This window comes from Equus quagga, chromosome 14 (assembly GCF_021613505.1).
Source record: "Equus quagga isolate Etosha38 chromosome 14, UCLA_HA_Equagga_1.0, whole genome shotgun sequence".
Lineage (NCBI taxonomy): Eukaryota > Metazoa > Chordata > Mammalia > Perissodactyla > Equidae > Equus > Equus quagga.
Window position 1 is genome coordinate 90,811,192 of NC_060280.1, and position 21,515 is coordinate 90,832,706.

The 21,515-nt window shown below is 44.6% G+C and overlaps 1 protein-coding gene across 1 annotated transcript in view; it reads right to left on the reverse strand.

The window, feature by feature from the left end:
* Window positions 1-21,157, reverse strand: part of MUC16 (mucin 16, cell surface associated) — a 73,908-nt gene extending 52,751 nt beyond the window's left edge. The window contains exons 1-12 of the mRNA XM_046638305.1: window positions 20,479-21,157; window positions 18,687-18,825; window positions 13,090-16,727; window positions 11,832-11,956; window positions 11,668-11,735; window positions 9,124-9,296; window positions 7,225-7,260; window positions 6,125-6,255; window positions 5,970-6,037; window positions 3,822-3,994; window positions 1,652-1,687; window positions 1,341-1,406 (exon numbers count right to left, since the gene is read on the reverse strand). Coding sequence (XP_046494261.1) covers window positions 1,341-1,406; window positions 1,652-1,687; window positions 3,822-3,994; window positions 5,970-6,037; window positions 6,125-6,255; window positions 7,225-7,260; window positions 9,124-9,296; window positions 11,668-11,735; window positions 11,832-11,956; window positions 13,090-16,727; window positions 18,687-18,825; window positions 20,479-21,157 — 5,332 coding nt within the window. The remainder of the gene's footprint in view (window positions 1-1,340; window positions 1,407-1,651; window positions 1,688-3,821; window positions 3,995-5,969; window positions 6,038-6,124; window positions 6,256-7,224; window positions 7,261-9,123; window positions 9,297-11,667; window positions 11,736-11,831; window positions 11,957-13,089; window positions 16,728-18,686; window positions 18,826-20,478) is intronic.
* Window positions 21,158-21,515: the final 358 nt, after the last annotated feature.

Consider the following 21,515-nt stretch of genomic DNA (forward strand, 5'->3'; position numbering starts at 1 on the left):
TTTCCCAAATTTCTTGAAAACATGCATTTTCAGATTCAAGAAGCTTAGAAAATCCCAAACAGGATAAACTCAAAGAAAGCAATGCCCAGACACATTATAATCAAGCTGCTGAAAACCAAAGATGAAAAACAAGTCGTGAAAGTATCTAGAGAAAAAAGACATCACCAGTCATGGAATGATTTGGTTTATAGCACATGTCACATATTTAAAAGCCTACAGGAGCCAGTCATGTTGCATAAATGGTTGAATTGATCAGGGTGGAGCAGTCAGAAGGGGGAGTGTGCATCCTGTCTAAAGCATATAGATAGTGTGCAGTGTCTTGACTTACAAAACACAGAATGTTTGAAAGCAGAATTCTAATTACAGAACACCAGTTTGTATCTCATAACTCCAGACTCACAAGGCAGGGTTAAGGGCCAGAGATGCCCAGTCTGGGTCATGATATTAGCATGAAAAAGAGCCATAGACTCAGCTTTTACAATAAATCTTAAGGGCATGGGTAAGACAGCTTTGTTGTTGTTATTGTTGAGGAATATTCGCCCTGAGCTAACACCTGTGCCAATCTTCCTCTATTTTGTATACAGGATGCCACCACAGCATGGCTGATGAGTGGTGTATGTCCACACCTGGGATCTGAACCCACGAACCTGGGCCGCTGAAGCAAAGTGTCCCAAAATTAACCACTACACCACGGGGCTAGCCACAAGCCAGCTTTTATGGCATAAATCAAGCTTCTGCATGATGTTCCCAGAGACTCAGGAGCCCTCAGATCCACATCTGGACAAGTTGAGGAGACAAGGCAAGAATCAAACTCATGACTAAGACCCTCAATGATTTTCTGGGTGTTCAAATAGAATCTGCAAATGTGGACAAAAACAGAGATTGCTACATCCATCCATTCATTCAAGCAATAAATATAAAGTGAATGTGGACTAGGTGCTCAGCTCCAAAAAGACAAATACATAAAGACTGAATAAAGCAAATAGTAGTAAATTCCATGAAAGAAATACTCATGGTGATACGATAGAGAAAATCTGTGGGCCAGGTGCGTATTCAGAGGTGCTACTTCATACAAGGTGGTCAGGAAGGGCTTTCAGAGAAGGTGATGGTTGAGCTGAGATTTGAAAGGCAATAAGGCGTCAGGCATAGCTGACCTCCAGGAAGAGCTAGTATAAAGGCCAGATAGAGGTTAGGACACTAGAAGAACAAACCAGTATCTGATGTGACCGAAGTTTAGTGAGTAAGGGAGAGAGTGAGTAGGACAGGCTGAGGCGGGGGGTTAGTAGAGACCAGACTATACAGTGTTGAAGTTGCATAGGTCCCAGAGAGCAGGTTCCTACCTGTAGAGCTGAGGATGGGTGAGAGAGATGTGGAAGATTCTGGAGAGAATGTAGAAGTCACTGGAGCTGAGAAAGAAGAAACAGAGGAAACATGATTGAGTCTCATCCTGAAGGAATGTGGGGCAGAAGCTGTTCATTGGAACTTGGGCTTCTCTCTTGACTCAGAGGAAGACCTTGGGTTGATTAGGAGCTGCTCTGCGGCTGCGGCCCAGCACTTGGGGAGGGGGCACTGGTAGCTTCTCTCCTGAAGAAGGCATTCTGGGGAATAAAGGTCCAGTGGGCATTGAAGTTTCACAGTTTTAAATACTCACTGCTGGTGGTAGGGGTCCGGTACCGACGATTATAACCTGTAAATAGGAAGAAAAGAGTAAAGAAGGATTGTTATGATGGGTAAGAGTCAAGGAAGTGGTGGATGGTAGACCTAGAAATGAGCGTCATTAACAAACTTTCTGAGATTCAAAACAATTTCAATAATGAATAATATCTATAATGAATACTATCAATCAATAATATGAAGGAACCACAACAGCTACATTTTATGTGGTGCCTCTTATGTCCCTTGTCCTTTGAAAATAGTGTTGAACATCATCGCTAACATTGCCAAATTCAAAATATGATAATAATAGCTTCCCTTATTTATTGGGAATGTACCATGCAGAAATAATGCTGAACACGTTATAAGGGTAATGGGGAAAATTTAGGAATTACTTTGTGTTCCATCTTTATCCACGTTCTCTCAATCCATAAAGATAATTTTATCCCTACTCGCTCAGCTCCTCTCCCTTTACAAAATTTTATTGTGTGATTTTATTTTTCTAGTTTAGTTTCTGTTTCTTTGTGATATAGAATTGACAAAATTGTGGCAGGTTGAGAGATGAGGTATGTGGAAATGAAAATATAGTGAGATGGAGAGAGGGAAATGTACATGTGGTTTGGAATCTCAGAGAAAATCTGGAGATGAGGTTGGATAGTAATAAAGAGATGAGACTTAGAGGTCAGGTGATGATATAAAAATTTCAGCCTTAAAGGAATTAGGGAAAAGATAATTTTCCATGACTGTTTCTCTGGGTCCTAGATTGCATCTCCTTTGATGCTCTGTGAAAGATGTGAGTAAAGACTAGACCCAAGGAGCCCTGTGATTTACTTGGGTTATTGTTGAATTATCTCCTTTGATTATTAGGACAATCCTGCCTGGTATATATGTTTATTCCATTCTACAAATGGAATATTAAAACCTAGAGAGATGACATGGCTTGTCCAGCATCACACAGAACAGCTCATTAATCCCCATACATTAACTACTGCTGTAAGTTAGTCCCAATCCTTGAATTAAACTTTCTATGGACACAAAATAGGATGTGATATTGTTAACACAAAGCAATATATATATTTCAAACCATGTATAAAGGAAGTTTCTAAGTTGATATGGAGGGGAAATAACTAATCAAGCATTAGGTTAGATTGCTTGGCTAGAGGTCGTCAATGCCCCTTCCTGTCTTGAGATTTGAGGCTTTCTCTATCTGAATGGTCTTCAGTGTTGCCTTGTGGTTAGGATTTTGGAGTTTAGATTCAATCTTGGGTTTGAGTCTTGACTCTGCCATGCATAATGGCTGTATTATCTTGGGCAAATGATTTCCCGCCTGAATGAATAATAGCTTTCTGTAAAAATGAGGATGATAACTTCACAGGGTTTTGGGTAACATTAATATGAAATAATACAAACAAAGACCTTATCAAAATTCCTGGCATATAAAAACCTTTTGATAAGAATTAGCCACTATTATAGTTATTAGTCACAGTGTTAGCATTCCTGTTAGGGGCACTGTCACCAACAGTGTTGTGTAAACAGCTATTATTCATGGAGTGTTTGCTAAGTGTGGTGGTGTTTCAGGAAGTCAGTGTCATTCCAGCTTGCCTGTGGAAACTTCGAAAATTGCCCTAAGTTGTCATGACGGAGAGAATGAAGTAGAGTGAGGGCTGAACTTGGCACCCACTGCCCATCAGGAAGACAAACACAGGGCCCTGCATCATCTTTCCCCAGAGTCTGCACACTCCAGTTGGACTCCTACGGGAAGCAGTGGGAATATGGAAGAGGAAACATTTCATCTGAAGAGGTGAAAAGAGAAAGGAAATGGGCCTCCCATGGTGTGTTAAGCATTCAAAAATAAGTCCTCAAGGAAATTCTAGATTTGTACCAGAACTATGAATCTGTATACAGCAATTTCTCAAACTCAGCATTATTGATATTTTAGTCTAGACAATTCTTCATGGTAGGGGGCTGCCTTGTGCATTGTGGGATGTTTAGCAGCATTCCTGGCCTCTACTCACTAGATGTCATTAGCACCCCTCCAGTAATGACATGAAAATGTCTCTAGACATTGTCAAATGTCCCCTGGGGTACAGAATCTCCCACAGTTGAGAACTACTGGTATAGGGAGACATGGGACTGTAGGAGAACCCAGCTGCAGCACAGGCACTCACCATTGACGTAGAGACTGTCTCTGTCCAGAGTATAGGTGCCCAGGCGGGTGACACCACGAGTCAGCTGACTCAGCTCTTCGTACAATTCTTCTCTGTCCAGCCCAGGACCCACGGGATCAGGATGGTAGGTGCAGATGGCATCCACTCCAGTTGCTGCCCCATTCTTCTCAGTCCTAGGGTGGCAGGGACATAGGAATAGGGGCATCCAGAGATGTGGGAGAGTTATATACTTTGTTCAACTCTCTCCTTCAAATTGACCCTCGGTTTTATGACATTTCTCTTTACTGGGCCTTGTCTGATTTCTCAGGCACATTCTTTTCTGGGTCCTCTTTATCTAGGTAGCTTCCTACTCCATAAAGTGGTTTATCTCCATTCCTTCATCCTCAGCCAACTTTTATCCTTTTGCCCTTCATTATTCTTGGGTCCTGTGTTCATACTCATTGTTTCAGCTGCCACCTTTATTATCATGAGATCCAGTCTTGCTCTCTCTATCCAAGACTTCTCTCCTGAGCTCTGTGCCATGTGACCGACAGCCTCAGGGATTCTGGCAGATCTATCACATTCTGTATATCCCAAATTAAGCTCATCACCTTCCCCCCTAAAAACACAGAACCTGCTCCTCCTCCCATGTTTCCACATCAGTGCCAGAGCCAGAGATGTAGTAGGCTTCCTGGACCTTTCTCCAACCATTATACCCCAACCTAAGCAATATCCAGGTCCAGTCCAACATCTCACAGGTCTCCCCATATCCTGTCCCATCATCATGTTAATTTTTTCCATCCCCATACCTACCAGCACTCTACCTAAAATGATATCATATCAGGGTTCTGCTTACAACAGCTCCATGATTTCCCACAGCTCTGAATAAGTATAACTAATATTTACGGAACATCTACTGGTTGATAATATTCATGGGACATGTACAAGATGTCCTACTCTTCCATTTGCTATCTCTTTTTATCTTTTCAGCAACTCTATGAGATAGATGCTGATACGATTCCCACTTTATAGTTGAGGAAACAAAGTCATATAGAACTTACCAAATATCACATGGCTAGTGACAGAAACGGGATGTGACTTCACGCATGTGGACCTTGTAACCATTAATGCTTAACATTTTGCTGTGCAAAATACTATGAAAACTCCTTAGTATGGCCTTTGACCTCAGCTCCAACTGAACTCTTGGCGATATCTACTACTCCAAAGTCATCCCACAATTTATCCACCTTTCTTGCAACTACACGCCCATACACCCATCCATCACTCAGTCAGTCCCCCAGCCAACCAACTTCCTTCCCTCCCTCTCTCCCTTCCTTTATATCTCTCTTTCCTTCCTCCATCCCTTCCTTCCTTCCCTCCTTCCTTTCTCCTTTCCTTCCTGCCTTCCCTCTCTCCCTGCCTCATTTCCTCCCTCTCTCCCTCCCTCCCTTCTCTCTCTCTTTCTCTCTCCCTCTTTCTTTCATTCAATTGCTGTTTGCCCCACACTCCAATTTCATAGAAATTTTCTCATGTATTGGGATATTTCTCACATTTGTCCTATTACTTAAGATATGCCACCCCTTAAAATATCTTTGGCAGCATTTCTTCTGGCTAATGCACACCTCATTGTCAAAACTTGGCTCAGGCATCACTTTCTCCAGACAGCCTCCACTCCACTCCCCCAGGTTGAGCTCAAAGTCCATTCTCTAGGCTCCTATGGCCCCTGTGTAGTGCTGTATTATTGTACTAACCCTCTTCATATTACGGCTTTAAGTCCATATGGCTGTTGTTCTCTCTACATTGTGGGCACTTTGAGAGAAGGGCCCATGACTGATTTTCTCAGTGCCCTTATCACCTGTCACAGAACATGGCCTAAAGTGCCTCATTTAATGTTTTCTGAATGAGTCATTGCTGCCCTTTCTCACCAATGAGTATGAATGCTCTGCAAATCTGCTTATCCAAATAATTTAAGACCTTTGACAGCCACATCTTTCAGGAAGCCCTCTCTGATGCACTCAGCCGGAGGGGAAACCTTCCACATCTGAATTCCTGGAAGGCTCCAATCATTTATGATTCTTGCCTTCTAGTTGTCATCTTCAAATCCTCACCTCCAAGTGAGCTTGCCTGTGACAGTACAGCCCTTCATATTGTGAGGGAGGGAGGTCTTACCTGAGCAAGGTCAGTCTGCAACCAGAGTACAGTGAGCCAACACTGGTGTTCTTGAACAAAGGATCAAGCTGGGGAAGAGGGAGAGGGAGGTGAGCTGAGGGGACTGGGTGGCACAAGGGTAAGGCAGGCCAGCATAGGCACTGACAGACTCTTACCAGGTGATTCAGGTCCTTCTCGGTGGAATTGAACTTTGCAGAGCCTGGGTGCCCCATGTCTGATGTATAGAACAGGTTGATGATGGCGAAATTGAGGGTAAACAGCACCAAGGCTGGACCAACATCTGCTGCTGGAGGGAGAGAGAGAGGAGACCCATCACAGTGTTAGGCCTGATCTGAATATTGGGGAAAGGGACTAATGCCATCTCTTGGTCCATAGTCTCCAGTAAGTGAGGCCTGGGATATCCGACTGAGGATATCCCTCCCTCGCCAGCTGCTTGTGGGAGGACAAGGGACCTCGTTTTTAGATGTGTGATGTCAGCTTAAAAGGGAACCTCAACCGTCTCACCCAAGAGTGTCCAAAGGCTGACAAGTCACGGACATTTTGGTGGGAAGAGAGGGACCAAGACCTTTTGGGCTCAGGTCGTGGACCACAAATACTTGAGCAATCAAGAAATCCAAAGGGTAGTAATTTCCATGGGGGAAATGGTCATAGAGATTAGTTCTGTGTGAGACATGAGGAAATGCTACTTTATAGGAGGTTTTCTGAGTAAGAGCATGCTGAGCTGAGATTTGGAGGACAAGGAGGAAGCAGGCACAGCTGGGTTTCAAGAACAGTAAGTACAAAGGCCCTGAGCATGGAGAGATGTTTGAGCCCTGAAGGAACAGAGATGAGGCTGGTGTGGCCAGAGATTAGGGAGCAAGGTAGACAGTGTGACAGACTGAGGCTGGGTTGGCATCAGGGTCCAGACCATGTAGGAATTCATCAGCCACTGAATGGCAGTTGATGGGACTCACAGATTAGATTCCTACCTGTAGAGCTGGGGGTGGATGTCAAAGATGCTGGGGGCCCTGGAGAGAATGTGGAGGTCACCAGAGCTGAAAGAAAATTCAACATGTATAAAAATTGTTGAACCCTATCATGAAACAATGAGATGGCAGAGCCGTTCATGGGAACTTGCATCTCTAGCTTGGCTTAGCCTGAGACTTTGGGCATCTGGGACTGCGAACCTGGGGCATATGGGATACTTCCTCCCAGGGGGGCAAGCTTAGGGAACAAGGGCCCCAGGGGCGAAGAGACATTCACCCTCATTACTTACTGCTAGTGGTGGGAATCCAGTATCGATGGTTATAACCTGCAGAGAGAGGCAGAGAGGAAGAGTAAGATGATAGGAGAAGGTTGAGAAAAGAGTGATGAGGTAGGACTAGAAGCACAACTGCATAGACCTTCCTGAGTGTTTCTCTGAGATTCATCAATAAATAATGATGGCTACTCCATATGAGTTAACTGCCTCATTCTCTGATGCTCACAGTATTTCATCCTCATTACCATTAACCACAAAGACAATAATGATCATAGCACTCTCAATCACGTGGGGTTTACTAGGTGCTTGGAATGGTATCAACCTCATCAAATGGATAATAGGACAACAATTTTACGTGAGTCTTTCCAGCCTTATTTTTGTTTTATTTTTCTTCCATTGACTATAATTTTGTCCTTGCTCTCTGAGTTTCTCCCCACACCCAACTCTCCAAAGACAGCTTGATCTGTGACAGTGTAGTTCTTGGACTTCTGTAATGTTGAATTGGATGAGAGAGAGAGAGAGAAAGAGAGAGAGAGAGGGAGAGGGAGAGGGAGGGAATGATTTACGGAGAGGGGAAAGACTCAGAGGTCAGCCAGAGATTATAAAGTTGGAGAATAAGAGAAAATGGGGAAAGGAGTATTTGAATAAATATGGTTCTGGATCATGGACTGGATCGTCTTTGATGCTATGTAAGTAATGCTAATAAAACTTAGACTTGCTTTATATTTGATGGTCTGACTGGGTTTCTTGAAATGAAAGTCTTATCTGAGGCTGGACCAAGTAGAACTCTGTGATCTATTGAGTTATTTGGGTTTTGTCTCATCTGACTCTCACACTAGTCTCAGGTGATTTTTTAAAAAATTCCATTCTGAAAATGGACACTAAACCATAGAGAGGATGCAAGGCTTGTTCAGGGCCACATAGGATAAAAAGGCAAGACTAGGGCTTAATTAAAGAAGACCTGTAATTCACCAAAACCCACAGTGGTAACTACTGCTTTAAAGTAATTGCCAAGGACTGTTGAAATACAGAACAAGTTTTAATCCAGGTAGAAAGAAAATGTCCAATGTGATATAGTGGAGATAATTAACTGAGCTTTAGTTGAAATTGTACATTATAGGTCCCTTGATATGACTTCCCATCCTGAGATTTGAGGCTCGCTCTAGCTGGGTTAGTCTGCAGTATAGCCTAGCAGTTAGAGGGCCTAGATTTTAGAGTCAATTGAGGGTTCGAGTCACAACTCTACCACATGTATTAGCTGCCTAATCTTGGGGAAATGGATTTTCCTCCCTAAGCCTTGTTTGCTCCTCTGGAAAATATACATAATACCTCAGAGTGTTGGGCAGGGTTAGTCAGGCATAATATACATAATGTTCTGGACTATAGGAATCCCTCAAAAAATATTAGTCTTCAGTATAGGTATTACTGTGGGTGCTGTTGCTAAGAGCATTGTTGCAAAGGAATTTATTGCTAAAAAAAATTACTAACAGCTTTGTTTGTTTCTCAGGTGGGATGTGGTTCCAGCTGGCCCTTGGAGAATGGGTACAGGACCACATGCTGCCATAAAGAAGATAAAGAAATGGAACAGTCACTGCATTGGGAACCCATTGCCTCTTGTGGGAGAGTTAACCCCAATGGCCATCATGGGCATGCATTACCCTCTTCCTTCTCTCACGTCTGCATGCTTTACTGGGGATTCTGTGAATGGCCATTGAAATGAAGAAGACTATGGGGGAAACCTTCATTTCCAGAACTTGAAAGGTGCTTTTTAGATGTTACGAAGAGAGAGAACTGATCCCCCATGGAAATTTTAGGTTGGTCTAGAGCTATGAACATGAGTGAAGAGGAGTTGTACTGCAAGAAGACCCCATCTGGGAAACAGGAGGAGACCCAAGCTGCAGAATAACTACTCACCATTGACATAGAGACTGTTCCTGTCCAAGGTATAGGGGCCCAGCTGAGTGACACCATGAGTCTGCTCGCTTAGATCCCAGTACAGCCGTTCTCTGTCCAGCCTGAAGCCTGTGGGATCTGAGCGGTAAGTGCAAACCATGTCCATTTTGGTGCTTGTTTCATCCTTTTCAGCCCTGAGGAAGGAGAGACATGAGAATAGGGACATGCAGAGACATCAGAAAGTTGGATACTCTTGACAACTCCTTCCTCTATTGTAGCCCTTGGTTTCGATGTCAGAGCTGTTCCCTGGGTCTCATCTGCTTTGTTGAACACATCTTTTCTGTCTCATGTGGGTATTCAGACCCCTCATCTTCTTAAATGCAGTGTTCACCAGGGCTATTCCTTAGCTAGCTTTCTTTTGCTGCTCCCCATTCTTTTTATTAATTGTTTCAAGCTCATTCTTCCCACTACCAGCCCATAGAATGCTCCTTGTCCACTCATGAAAGTAAATATACATGGTGTCCACTCCAGTAACAGGTGAGTCCTGCTTGGGCCATGGGGTTGGGCATATGGAGCTCCCAGTGAAGAAAATCCTGAGAATCCTGGGGCCAGGAAGCATGTGGAAGGGAAAAAACAGGAAGGTTGGAGACCTTGGGGAAGGTGAGTGAATCACTTCCACAACTGGCTGTGATGCTGTCAACAACCATCATGGGGCCTGAAACAGGGACTTTATTTCAAGTTGGTGGATCTCAAGGCTGAGGTCAACAATTTGGGAACACATTATGGGCAGGCAACCAAGTTTGGGGAAAAACAGAGAAAATGAGTTAAGAAGTAACAAGCGGACAGTGTGGTTCAAAAATATCTTCACCCTGAATTTGAGCTGATCCTACAGTGATTCACCCAAAGCGAGGGCTTTACAGGTACGGAGAAAGATCCCCTTCTTCTCTTGCCTGGGAATTCTGCTTGCTATTATCCATGCTATTCAAAGAATTCCCATTTTATGCCCATATAGTGTAGGGCAGAGGTTCTCAAAGTGTGGTCCAGGGACCCTGTTCACAAAACTTTTACAGGGCATCCACCAAGTAAAATATATTTTCAAAATAATACTAAAACATTATTTTCACTTTCATTCTCTCAGGAATATACAGTGAAATTTTTTCCAGAGGCCACAAGGTGGAATATTGTAAAATACTGAATGCAAAAGTAGATATCCTGTTGTCTTCTACTAAGCCAGACATTAAAAAGATCTGCAAAAATATAAACAATGGCCTTCTTCTCATTATGCTTTTTGGGGGGGGGTAATATAGCTATTGCTCATAAAAATATGTTCTTTCTGTTAACATGTAATGGGTTTGTTATTTTTAATCATTAATGAATAAATATTTATAAAATTTCTCAGTTTTAATTTCTAATACAGTAAATTTGGACAGATATAACCTCCAAGTCCAAAGGCTCTTTGGAGTTCTGAGTACTTTTCTAAGAATGTAAATGTTGTTGAGCACAGAAAGCTTGATTTCTGCTACTATTTCAGCTAAAAGCAGGGACTCTGGAGCCAGAACACCTTGGTTCAAATCCTGGCTCCTCTCAAGCAAGCAGCTTGACTACTCTGAACCTCAGTGTTCTCATCTGCCAGGTGGGATAATAATCGTGTTGTTCTGAGGCTGAAATGAATGAAAACATGTAAACCACTTAGATTATCAGGCAGCATGTAGTGTGGGCAATATTATTATTACTGATTCCCCCAGCTTCCCCATCTTATGGAGTGATAAGGGCCGGTGTGGTGGTGCATCTCCTTTGAGGACAATTTTTATCTACAGTACTCCAAAAATCTCTCCTCCTGGAACCATGTGGGTAGAGGAGCCCCCTCTCTGGCAGGACAACTTGAGTTGGCTGGATGGAAGACCCCAAATAGAGGCTGCAGGGTCCATGAAGTGTAAGGAAAGGGTCCTGAGCTCCCTGACCTCAGAGGACACTGGATGGACAGAGGCAGAGAGGAGAAGACAGGCCATTTCTGCAGAGTTAAGGTCCATTTGAGTTTTTAAATTGCAATATATACTGCCTGTACTGAATATTTGGTTTGCTTTTCTCTTTGGTTCAGTAAGACTTCTTTGGGAAAGGAAGTCCCTACCTACTTTTAGGGAATAAAGGGCAGAGCTGCAGTGTGTAGAGTCTGTCCTCAATAGGGTAGAGATGAGCTGGAGCAGGGAGAGTGTCAGGGACTCTGGGGACACAGTTGTTAAAGATGCTACACCAGCTGGTAATACAAGATCCCATTATTTGAGCACTCACAATGTACCAGGCATTGTGATGAACGGTTAACAACCCCAAGAGTAAAGTGCGGTTGTTATTTTATAGATAATATGATTGAAGAACAGAGTGGTTATGTGACTCGCCCAAGGTCACACAGCTAGCAAATGGGATAACTGGGGTTCAAACATAGGCACTTTGGATCCACTTATATACCGTCTCTCAGCAAAGGCCCAAGTAGCCGTGGTTGACCAGGGTGTGGGGGATCAAGAAAGAAGAGAACTGGGGTTTCTGCAGATGCTTTGGAGGAGGTCTCACCTGAGCAGAGCCAGTCTGCAGCCAGTGTAGAGGAAACCAATGCTGCTGTTCTTGAACAAGGGCTCGAGCTGGAAGAGAATGAAAAGGAGATGAGCAGGAGGGACCAAGACAGTAGGGTGTGGTGGGATTGGGGAGAGATGGGCATTGGTGGGGGACTCTCTCACCAGGTGCTGCAGGTGTCTCTCAGTGGCATTGAATATCTCAGAGCCCGAGTTTCCCATGTCCTCTGTGTAGTGCAGGTTGGTGATGGTGAAGTTGACGGTAAAAGGCATCAAGAAAGGAATTGCAGCTGCAGGGTGTGGGGAAGAGTAAAATGAAGCCAGTCTTGAGTCAGGCCTGGGGTCAGGGGGGTAATAAGGCTCTGAGGACACACTATAACTCCAGTGCTGAGTTGGGGTCTGGCCTAGGCTGTCCTACTTGAGACACCTTGTGGAGTAGTCACTGTCCAAGACCCTCCCACATAGGTTGACCAACCATCCCAGTTTGCCCAAGACTATGTGGGTTTCTGGTATGCAGATTTTCAGTTTTAAAAGTGTGGCAGTCCTGGGCAAAGTGGGATGAGTTGATCACCCTACTTCCACATCCCTTTGGCTCATAAGGGTAACATTTCAGCTCATGCCAGCACCTGAATCTCTTTGTCGTGGAGGAATTAACAGGCCCAGGGAGCATGCTGGGCAATGACTGGTGGGAGTTGGTGTATAAATACTCTAGCTCCCTCATCTCCCAGAAGGAATGACTCCAAGGTGCACGTTCTATGCATTCTCCTAGGACTTCCCTCCAGCCTCCAGAACTGTGAGACAATAAATTTCTGTTGCTTCAGCCACTCAGTCTGTGATACTTTGTTATGGCAGTCCTAAGAAACTAATTCACCAAACAACCCAACAATGCCTTTTCTAGGTATTCCAAAAGAATTGGAAACAGGGACTCAAACAGACTTGTGCACCCATGTTCATAGCAGCATTATTCACAGTAGTAAAAAGGTGGAAATGGCCCAAGTGTCCATAAATAGATGAATGGACAGATAAAATGTGGTATGTCCATAAGATGGAATATTATTTATCCATAAACAAGAATGAAGTTTTGATATATACCACCATATGGATGAACCTTGAAGACATTATGCTAAATGAAATAAGCCAGACACAAAAGGACAAATATATTATATGATTCCACTTACGTGAGATATCTATAATAGGTGCATTCATGGAGATAGTAAACAGATTACTAGGGGCTGAATGGGGAGGTGAAAGGGGAGTCATTGTCTAATGGGTACACAGATCCTGTTACCCATTAGATAAAAAAATGTTTTGGAAATGGTGATGGTTGCACAAAGTGTGACTGTAATTAATGCTGCTGAATTGTACATTTAAAATGGCAAATATTATTATCTAAATATATACACAACCACAATTTAAAAAAAGTTATTCTTACTTGTTCCTGAAGTCACACTCACAGGGGCCAAGGTGGACATCCCAGTTGTGGTCACAGGGACAAAGGGGCTTCCAGCCAGTGTATTGAAGGTGGTTGCGGTCTTGGCCACTGTGGGGCCTGAACCTGTGGAAGCTAAGTTAGTGGTCTCAACAGTTGTACTTTTAAGGATAGTAGTAGAACCTGATCCCTCTCCATGACTGGTCTTAGGTGGTGTTGGGGTCTGTGATGCTATCAAGGTCACAGTGTCCCCTGTCACAGTCTCGGTAAATTCTTCGAGTCCCACTGAGGTTGCAGGTGGTGAGGTGTCTGTGCTCCATGAAGTTACAGTGTGAGGCTCACCAGCTGTTGCAGGGGTACTGGCAGGCCTGAGAACAGCAGGGGAAACAGTCAGAGTTGGGATACTTGTACTGGCCTCTGCTGCAGGAATGGTGACCAATAAGTCTGTGGTCTCTGGTAAATCAGGGGAGAGAGCTGAAGTTGAAATAGTTGTGCTGATGTCTGTCCCAGGATGGGTGGAGAGTGAGGCTGTTTCCGTAGGAACAGCAAGTGAGACAGTTGGACCTAGGTCAATTATGCTGGTCTCGGTCACAGGTGTGGTGAAGGATGTTGTTTCTGGTGGACTGAGGGAAACAGTCTGAGTGGGAAGAGCTACACTAATCTCCAACCCAGGTTGGATGGATGGTGAGGGGGTGGTCTCTGGTGAATGAGGAAGAACAGTTGAAGCAGGAATATTTGTGCTTGTCTCTACACTGGGGTGGGTGACCAAGAAGGCTGTGGTCACTTGTTCACCAGGAGGAAGAGTCAGAGTTGGAATAGCCATACTGGCATCTGCCTCAGAACTAGTGACCTGTGAGGTCACCATATCTGATACACTGGGGGAGATGGTGGGAGTTGCAACAGCTGAACTGACTTCAGCACCAAGGCTAGCGGCCATTGAGGGTGTCGAGTTTGATTCACTATGAGAAACACTGGGGATTGTTTGTGGAACAGTTGGGCTGGTCTCTGCAGCATAGGTGACCAATGAGACTGTTGTTTCTGGCTCCCCAGGGGACACAGTCAGAGTTGTCACAGCTGAACTGACTTCTGTCCCAGAATGGGTGACCCAAGAGGCTGTGGTCTTTAGTTCATGTGAGTAATCAGTCAGAGTTGGAAAAGTTGTACTGGTCTCTGCCCCAGAACTAGTGGCCTGTGAGGTCACCACCCCTAGTACACCAAGTGAGACAGTTGTAGCTGGAACAGCTGAACTGGATTCTGCCTCAGAACTTGTGGCAGCTGAGGGCATGGTGTCTGATTCACTATGGGAAACATTGGGAGTTGTTTTGGGAACAGTTGGGCTGGTCTTTTCAGGATGAGTGACCAATGAGACTGTTGTATCTGGCTCCCCAGAAGAAACAGTCAGAGTTGGAACAGCTGAACTGGCTTCTGTCTCAGAAGGAGTCACCCATGAGGCTGTGGTCTCTAGTTCATGTAGGAAATCAGTCATAGTTGTAAAAGTTATACTGGTCTCTGCTCCAGAACTGGTGACCAGTGAGGTCATCATATCTGGTAAACCAGAAGAAACAGTTGTAGTTGGAATAGGTGAACTTGCTTCTGCTCCAGGACTGATGGCCATTGAGGGTGTGGTATCTGATTCACCATAGGAAAAATTTGGAGTTGTTCTGGAAACAGGTATGCTGGTCTCTGTGGAATGAGTGACCCATGAAGCTATTGTATCTGTCTCACCAGAGGAAACAGTCAGAGTTGGAACAGCTGAACTGGCTTCTGTCCCAGAATGGGTGACCCCTGAGGCTGTTGTCTCTGGTTTATGTGGGGAATCAGTCAGAGGTGAAAAAGTTGTACTGGTCTCTGCCCCATGACTGGTGACCAGTGATATTTCCCCCCCTGATACTCCAGGGGAAACAGACAAAGTTGGAATGGTTGAACTTGTCTGTGACGCAGGATGGGTAACCGATGAGGCTGTTGCATCTGGCTCACCAGTGGAAACAGTCAGCATTGTAACAGCTTTCCCGACTTTTGTCCCAGAATGGGTGACCCACGAGGCTGTGGTCTCTGGTTCGTGTGAGGAATCAGTCAGAGTTGGAAAAGTTGTACTGGCCTCTGCCCCAGAACTGGTGACCAGCGAGGTCACCATCCCTGAGACAGTCGGAGTTGGGATGGCTGAACTGGTCTGTGCTCCAGAATGGGTAACCCATGATACTGTGTTTTCTGATTCATCAGGAGAAAGAGTCAGAGGTGGAATAACTATACTGGCATCTGTTCCAGAACTAGTGGCTTTTGAGGTCACCATATCTGATACATCAGGGGGGAGAGTTGGAGTTGCAATGGCTGAATTGGCTGCCGTCCCAAGGCTAGTGGCCATCGAGGGTGTGCTGTCTGATTCACTATGGGAAACATTGGGGATTGTCCTGGGAACAATTGGGCTGGACTCTTCAGGATGGGTGACCAAGGAGATTGTTGTATCTGGTTCTTTCAGGGACTCAATCAGAGTTGAAAAAGTTGTACTGGTGTCTGTCACAGAACTAGTGACCATTAAGGTTACTGAAGCTGGTACATCAGGTGAGACTGTCATCGTCGGAATGGCTGAACTGGCTTCCACTCCCAGGCTGGTGGCTGTTGAAGATGTAGTGTCTAATTCGGTACGGGGAAAACTCCAAGTTGTTCTGGAAACAGGTGTCCTTGTCTCTGAGGAATGCTCCCATGAGGCTGTTGTATCTGGCTCACCAGGGGAGGCAGCCAAAGTTGGAACAATGGAACTGGCTTCTGTCCCAGGATGGGTGACCCACGAGGCTGCTGTGTCTAGTTTGTGTGGAGAATCAGTCACAGTTGAAAAGGTTCTATTAGTCTCTTCCCGAGGACTGGTGACTACTGAGATTTCTACCCTTGATTCACCAGGGGAGAGAGCCAGCGTTGGAATGTCTGAACTGGTCTGTGCTCCAGGATGGGTAACCCATGAGACTACTGTATCTAGCTCACCAGGAGAAACAGTTAGAGTTTGATCAGTTGGGCTGGTCTCTGCCCCAGAGCTGGTATCCAGTGAAGTCACCAGCCCTGGCACACTAGAGAAGACAGCTGGAGCTGGAATGGATGAGCTGTTCTGTGCTTCAGGATGGGTGACCCATGAGGCTTCGGTCTCTTGTTGATCTTGGGAATCAGTCAGAGTTGGAATAACCATACTCGTCTCTGCCTCAGGACTAGTAACCAGTGAGGTCACCATCCCCGGTACATCAGGGGAGACAGTCGGAGTTGCAACAGTTGAACTCACTTTTTCCCCAGAACTGGTAGCTGCTGAGGGTGTGCTGTCTGAGTCACTATGGAAAACATTCAGAGTTGTGCTGGAAACAGTTGAGCTGGTCTCTGCAGGATAGATGGCCCATGAGGTTGTGGCCTCTGGCTCAGCAAGGGAAACAATCAGAGTTGGAACAGCTGAACTCATTTCTTTCCCAGAACTAGGGGCCAGTGAGGACATGGTCTCTGATCCTTTATTGAAAATAGGTGGCATTGTCCTGGGAGCTGCTGTGCTGGTCTCTGCTCTAGGTCTGGTGACCAACAAGGTTGTCATCTCAGGAACATCAGGGGTAACATCTGGGGTTGTGATGGTCACTCCAGTTGTGCTTGTGCTGGCCATTTTACTGGAAGTCATGAGACAAGTCAGCATTCTTAAAGTGGGAGTAGAGACTCTGGCGGTCAAAGGCGCTGTAGCAGTTGTCTCTGCCCTCTCCGTCCCTCCTGTTGGTAGTCCTGTGAATTGTGGGATGGACACACAATTTAGACAAAATTATTACCACTTACTGGACTGGCAGTAGTTTATTTTTTCTCCACATGAGGAAAGAGAGAGAAATGTCTCCGCCCAGGATGTGCCTGCGATGCTTCTGGAATGGGAAAAGGAATTGTGATTGCCATTCCCCTGCCCTACCTGCCTCATCTTAGGCTGTAACTCCCCCATGAATTCTTGAGCACTCTCTGGTCCCCTCCAGCCTCTGAGCCTTTGTTCAAGCTGTTTTCTCTGCCTGACATGCCTATTTCTCATCAGACTTCTTATGTTCAGCCCCTTTTCAAATGCCAGCTGAAATTTACCTTTACAAATTCATGTAAGAATTCATATGTCTCTCCTCAATATTTCCTTTTCATACTGTCTGAACCAGTACTGTACCACCCCTCACAGTCTTCTTGGTAATAGCTATTAATGTCTGACTGCTTGGCATACACTACGTTCTCAACAACTATTTTTTGAATGAATGAATGAGTGAATGAATTAATGAATGAATACATGGATGGATGTATACACAGGCAGGTCTCCTCTGACTTAAGAGTGATCATGTATCATTGTGCTTAAGAATGGGGAGGTCTGGAATAAGGTAGTCTTGCACTAAGATTCAGGCTCCACCACTGAATAGATGTTACCAAATCCTGCTCGACATCCATTTTCTTTTATAAAGTAGGGATAGGTACAGTGGCCGTCTCAGTGTGCTGATAACAATGCACCAAGCAAAGTGCCTTGTGGCTCACAATAAGACAGTGCTGCTACTACTGCTGCTGTCTGCTATTGCTACTGTTGTTACCACCACTGCTACTACTACTACTATTACTACTATCACTTCTGCCACCTACCGTTACTGGTGTTACTACTACTCTTACCACCTATCACTGTTGTTATTACTACTGTTACTACCACTACTCTTACCGACTGTTACTGGAGTTATTGCTACTGCTACTACTGCTGCTGTCTGCTATTGCTACTGTTATTACCACCACTGCTACTAACTACTACCACTATTACTACTATCACTGCTGCCACCTACCGTTACTGGTGTTACTACTACTCTTACCACCTATCACTGTTGTTATTACTCCTGTTACTACTGCTACCCTTACCGACTGTTACTGGAGTTATTGCTACCGCTACTACTGCTGCTGCATATTATTACTACTGTTACTATTGCTTCTACTTTTTGTGTTTCTACTACAAAATAAACCTATACTGCATTGAATTTGCCAGGAAATACAAAAGCTGACTGGAATTCAGCCTTGAAGAAGAGTCAAGTGGCATTGGCTGAGACAGAAAGCACTGACCAGGGCTTCAGAAAATGGTTCCCAGGAGGAAGGAAGAAGTACGTGGAGCTTCTCTATAAAGACCACAGAGTCTTCGGGAGATTGGCATAGGGGGAGGGACAAAATGAAGGAGATTTTGACTCTGATGATAAAGCAGTGTCCCTGTGTTGCTCAGAATATCCTAAAAACCATATTTCTGAGAGCAGATATCCTAAAGAGCTTCATATGTATTTGATGATGATGATGAGCAATGGCAAAGCACTTCACCAGATTTTTCTCTTTGAACACACAGAAAGCTATTAATAACTATTTTCAGTAAGTTAAACTGGGTCAAATTTGTAAAGTTGACATATCTAACCTTGAACTAAACTTACTCAGCATGCTATGAGAAAAGGAAAATTGGTAATATCTACCTAGTAAACATTAGACAAAGATCCAGCTAAGACAGGGAAGCCCATGGCAACTGCACACAATTCTTTCTTTAAATAAACAAACCTTTCGTCTCTCTAACATAGGAAATAGGCCACAAGTGGGATTACTGGGAAGTAAGTGAACTTGAACCTATCTCTAAGACTAGCAGATGATGCGATGCTGGAGGGACACAAACTGGTCCTGTGGTGCCTCCATGTGCTGCTTCATTGTGTATCTTTGTGATGTGCTCTATGATGCCATCAGTCCCTGCAGGTGAGGGCGGGGAAGAAACCTACGGTAACTCATCTCATCCAGAAGGACAGCACTGTCTAAATGGATCCACTTAATTCACTGTACAACTCAATTCATCTCAAGTCCATTTGTATGGACTTGAGCCAGTGCTATATGCCATAAGTGGCCACATTTGTCCATGGATCCATTCATCCACCCATAGATTCATCCATCTATCCCTGTATCTACCCGTCTATTCTTCCTTCGTTCCATCTTTCTTTTCATCCTTTCTTCCTACCATGCATCTGTCCTTTTATGTGTCCTTTCTCCTTTCCTTTCACCTTTTCATCACTCTTTTCCTCAATCTTTACTTCTTTGAATCCTCCCTTCCACCCATCCCTCCTTCTTTTCATCCTTTCCTCCTTCTATACATCCATCCCTTCTTCCTTCCATATATCCAGCCTTTCTTCTTTCATTTATCCATCTCTCCATTCTTCCTTTCATCCTTCCACCCATCCAACCACACTTCTACCTTCTTACCATCCAACTCATGACTTCCTTACTAAACATCCATGACTCAACTACTGAGCCATGCTTGAAGACATGAGTCAATAGCCATCGATGTGTCTAACTTTGCTGTGAATTGTTAAAACTAGTGTGAGAGAGAATCACGTCATCCTCCTACAGATATTTAGTGAAGCAGCTGCAATAGTTGGAGGGTCTCTTTGGACTAGTGTCCAGAATAAAAGTGGGGATCAAATTTAACTTTTCAGAAGAATAGTATCCCTCCTTCATCTACTGATCTCTTGGAGGTGGCCTTTCTCCTCCTGGGCTTGGGTCCCTCCCATGTCCAAAAGGACTTTGTTCCCTTGATTTTCATTTGCACACCATTTTCTTTCATATTTCCCTTCCCTTTGACACTGTTCTCAATATAGAAACAAGCTCAACTCAAAGGCGGAATCCCTCCCCTGTATCTCTGTATTATTTTAGGTGTTGTTCTAGCCCTCTACAGCTCACTGCTATTCCCTTCATTAGCATCCCTGAGGACCCACACGTTGTCAAAGAATTTCTCAACTCATTTCAATCGGGCTGTCCTGTAGCATTTGACAGAACGGACCATTCCTCCTTCCTAAAACTCTCCCTTCCTATGGATTCTGTGATTCCAGAATCTCTAGCTTTTTCTCCTACCTCTCTGAGCAGTACTGCATAGACTAATGGTTAAGAACATGGATTCCTAGTGGCACGTGGTCTGAGTTCTTATCACTTGCCAGCTTTGTGATCTTGAGCTGCTGTTAACGTCTCTGCATCAGTTTACTCATCTGTGAAATGGGATCATAAGAGTCCCTTCTTCCAAGTGAATTCAAATGAGAATTAAATAACAGGACAGTGCTTGACACAGAATAAGTGCTCTGTAAACATTTGTTATAATTATTATTATCAGCAGCAGCATTATTAGTAATGTTAGAACATCTATCATGGTACCATAATTATTCAGCTGGTTGCTTATTTATCTTTGTCTCCCCAGTACCTCTTCCAGTGCCTGGAACTGAGGATAGATATACAAATGTTTGCTAAAAGAGTTTCTGGTGCAGTAATAAACCCCTAATTAACTCATTTTTTACCTCTCAGGAAAGGAACCATTTCCTATGAGCCCCAAATATTGGGAGTATAGGAGCTGTGGGTCCTTACTTGTCAACTGTGTTGAGTGTGGAAGAACCTGAGAAGAACTTGTCACTATTGCCAAGTCAACACTTTCTGTCATTCTGGTATCCATAACGGGTGATAAAGATGTCCTGACTGACGGAGAAGACGTCTCCAAAGTGCTGGCCATAACCAAGGGTCCTTCAGCAGTACTGCTCTCTGCCTCGGGGTCGGTGTCCGCTGTAGGTGGGGTAGCAGTTGAGGAAGTAATCTCATGGAGCACTGGGCTAGTTGAAGAGTGAGTGGTAGTGAAGGTTGAAAAGGGGGAGGGTGTTGAAGCTGATGAAGGTAGGCTCTCTGCAATGGTGGACATAGTAACATCCCCAAGACCTGATACTGTCCTAAAAAATGAACTGACTGAGAAGGGAGCTGAGCTGGCACGAGGAACTCCAGGTGTGGTAAAGGAAGCCATAGACTCTGACAGAGAAGGTGTCAATGTGTTGGCCAAAATCGTCTCAGCGGAAGATACCATATCTGTGCTTAGGTGATGAGCACTTTCAGATACAGGAACAGAAGGGGAGGAGGTCACCGAAGTGGACCCTGTAATGGGGAGAGAAGCAGAAAAGTGGGTGACGGTTTTCATGGGGATTTCAGTATACGGGAAAGAAGGAAGGTGGTAAGGGACAGATATTTTCAGAGAAGAGGTGGCATCAGTCTTGGGATTCATTGAAAGATGAGTGGGGAAAGGAGAAGAAAGTGTTTTTCCGGGTGTAGATGAGCTGGAGTCCAGGGCTGTGCTTGGTTCCTTCTGTCCACGAGTCAAACGAGAAAGAAGTTTTCTCTCAAAAGCTGTAGTCTCAGAGAAGGAAGGAGGTGATGAGGAAATGAATGTCTCTTCCATGAATGGGGCAGTGAATGCTGAATATGTGAGGGTGGACGGCTCAGAGAGGATTGTGAAAGAAGAGGGGAGATCATATCCAGAACTCTTGGTCAGAGCAGTGTTAACTGCTGTGAAAGTGGAAGGAAGGATTTCCGCTGTATCTGAAGAGGGTTCCGAAGTGGGCACCTTGGCAGATGTGGTGGAG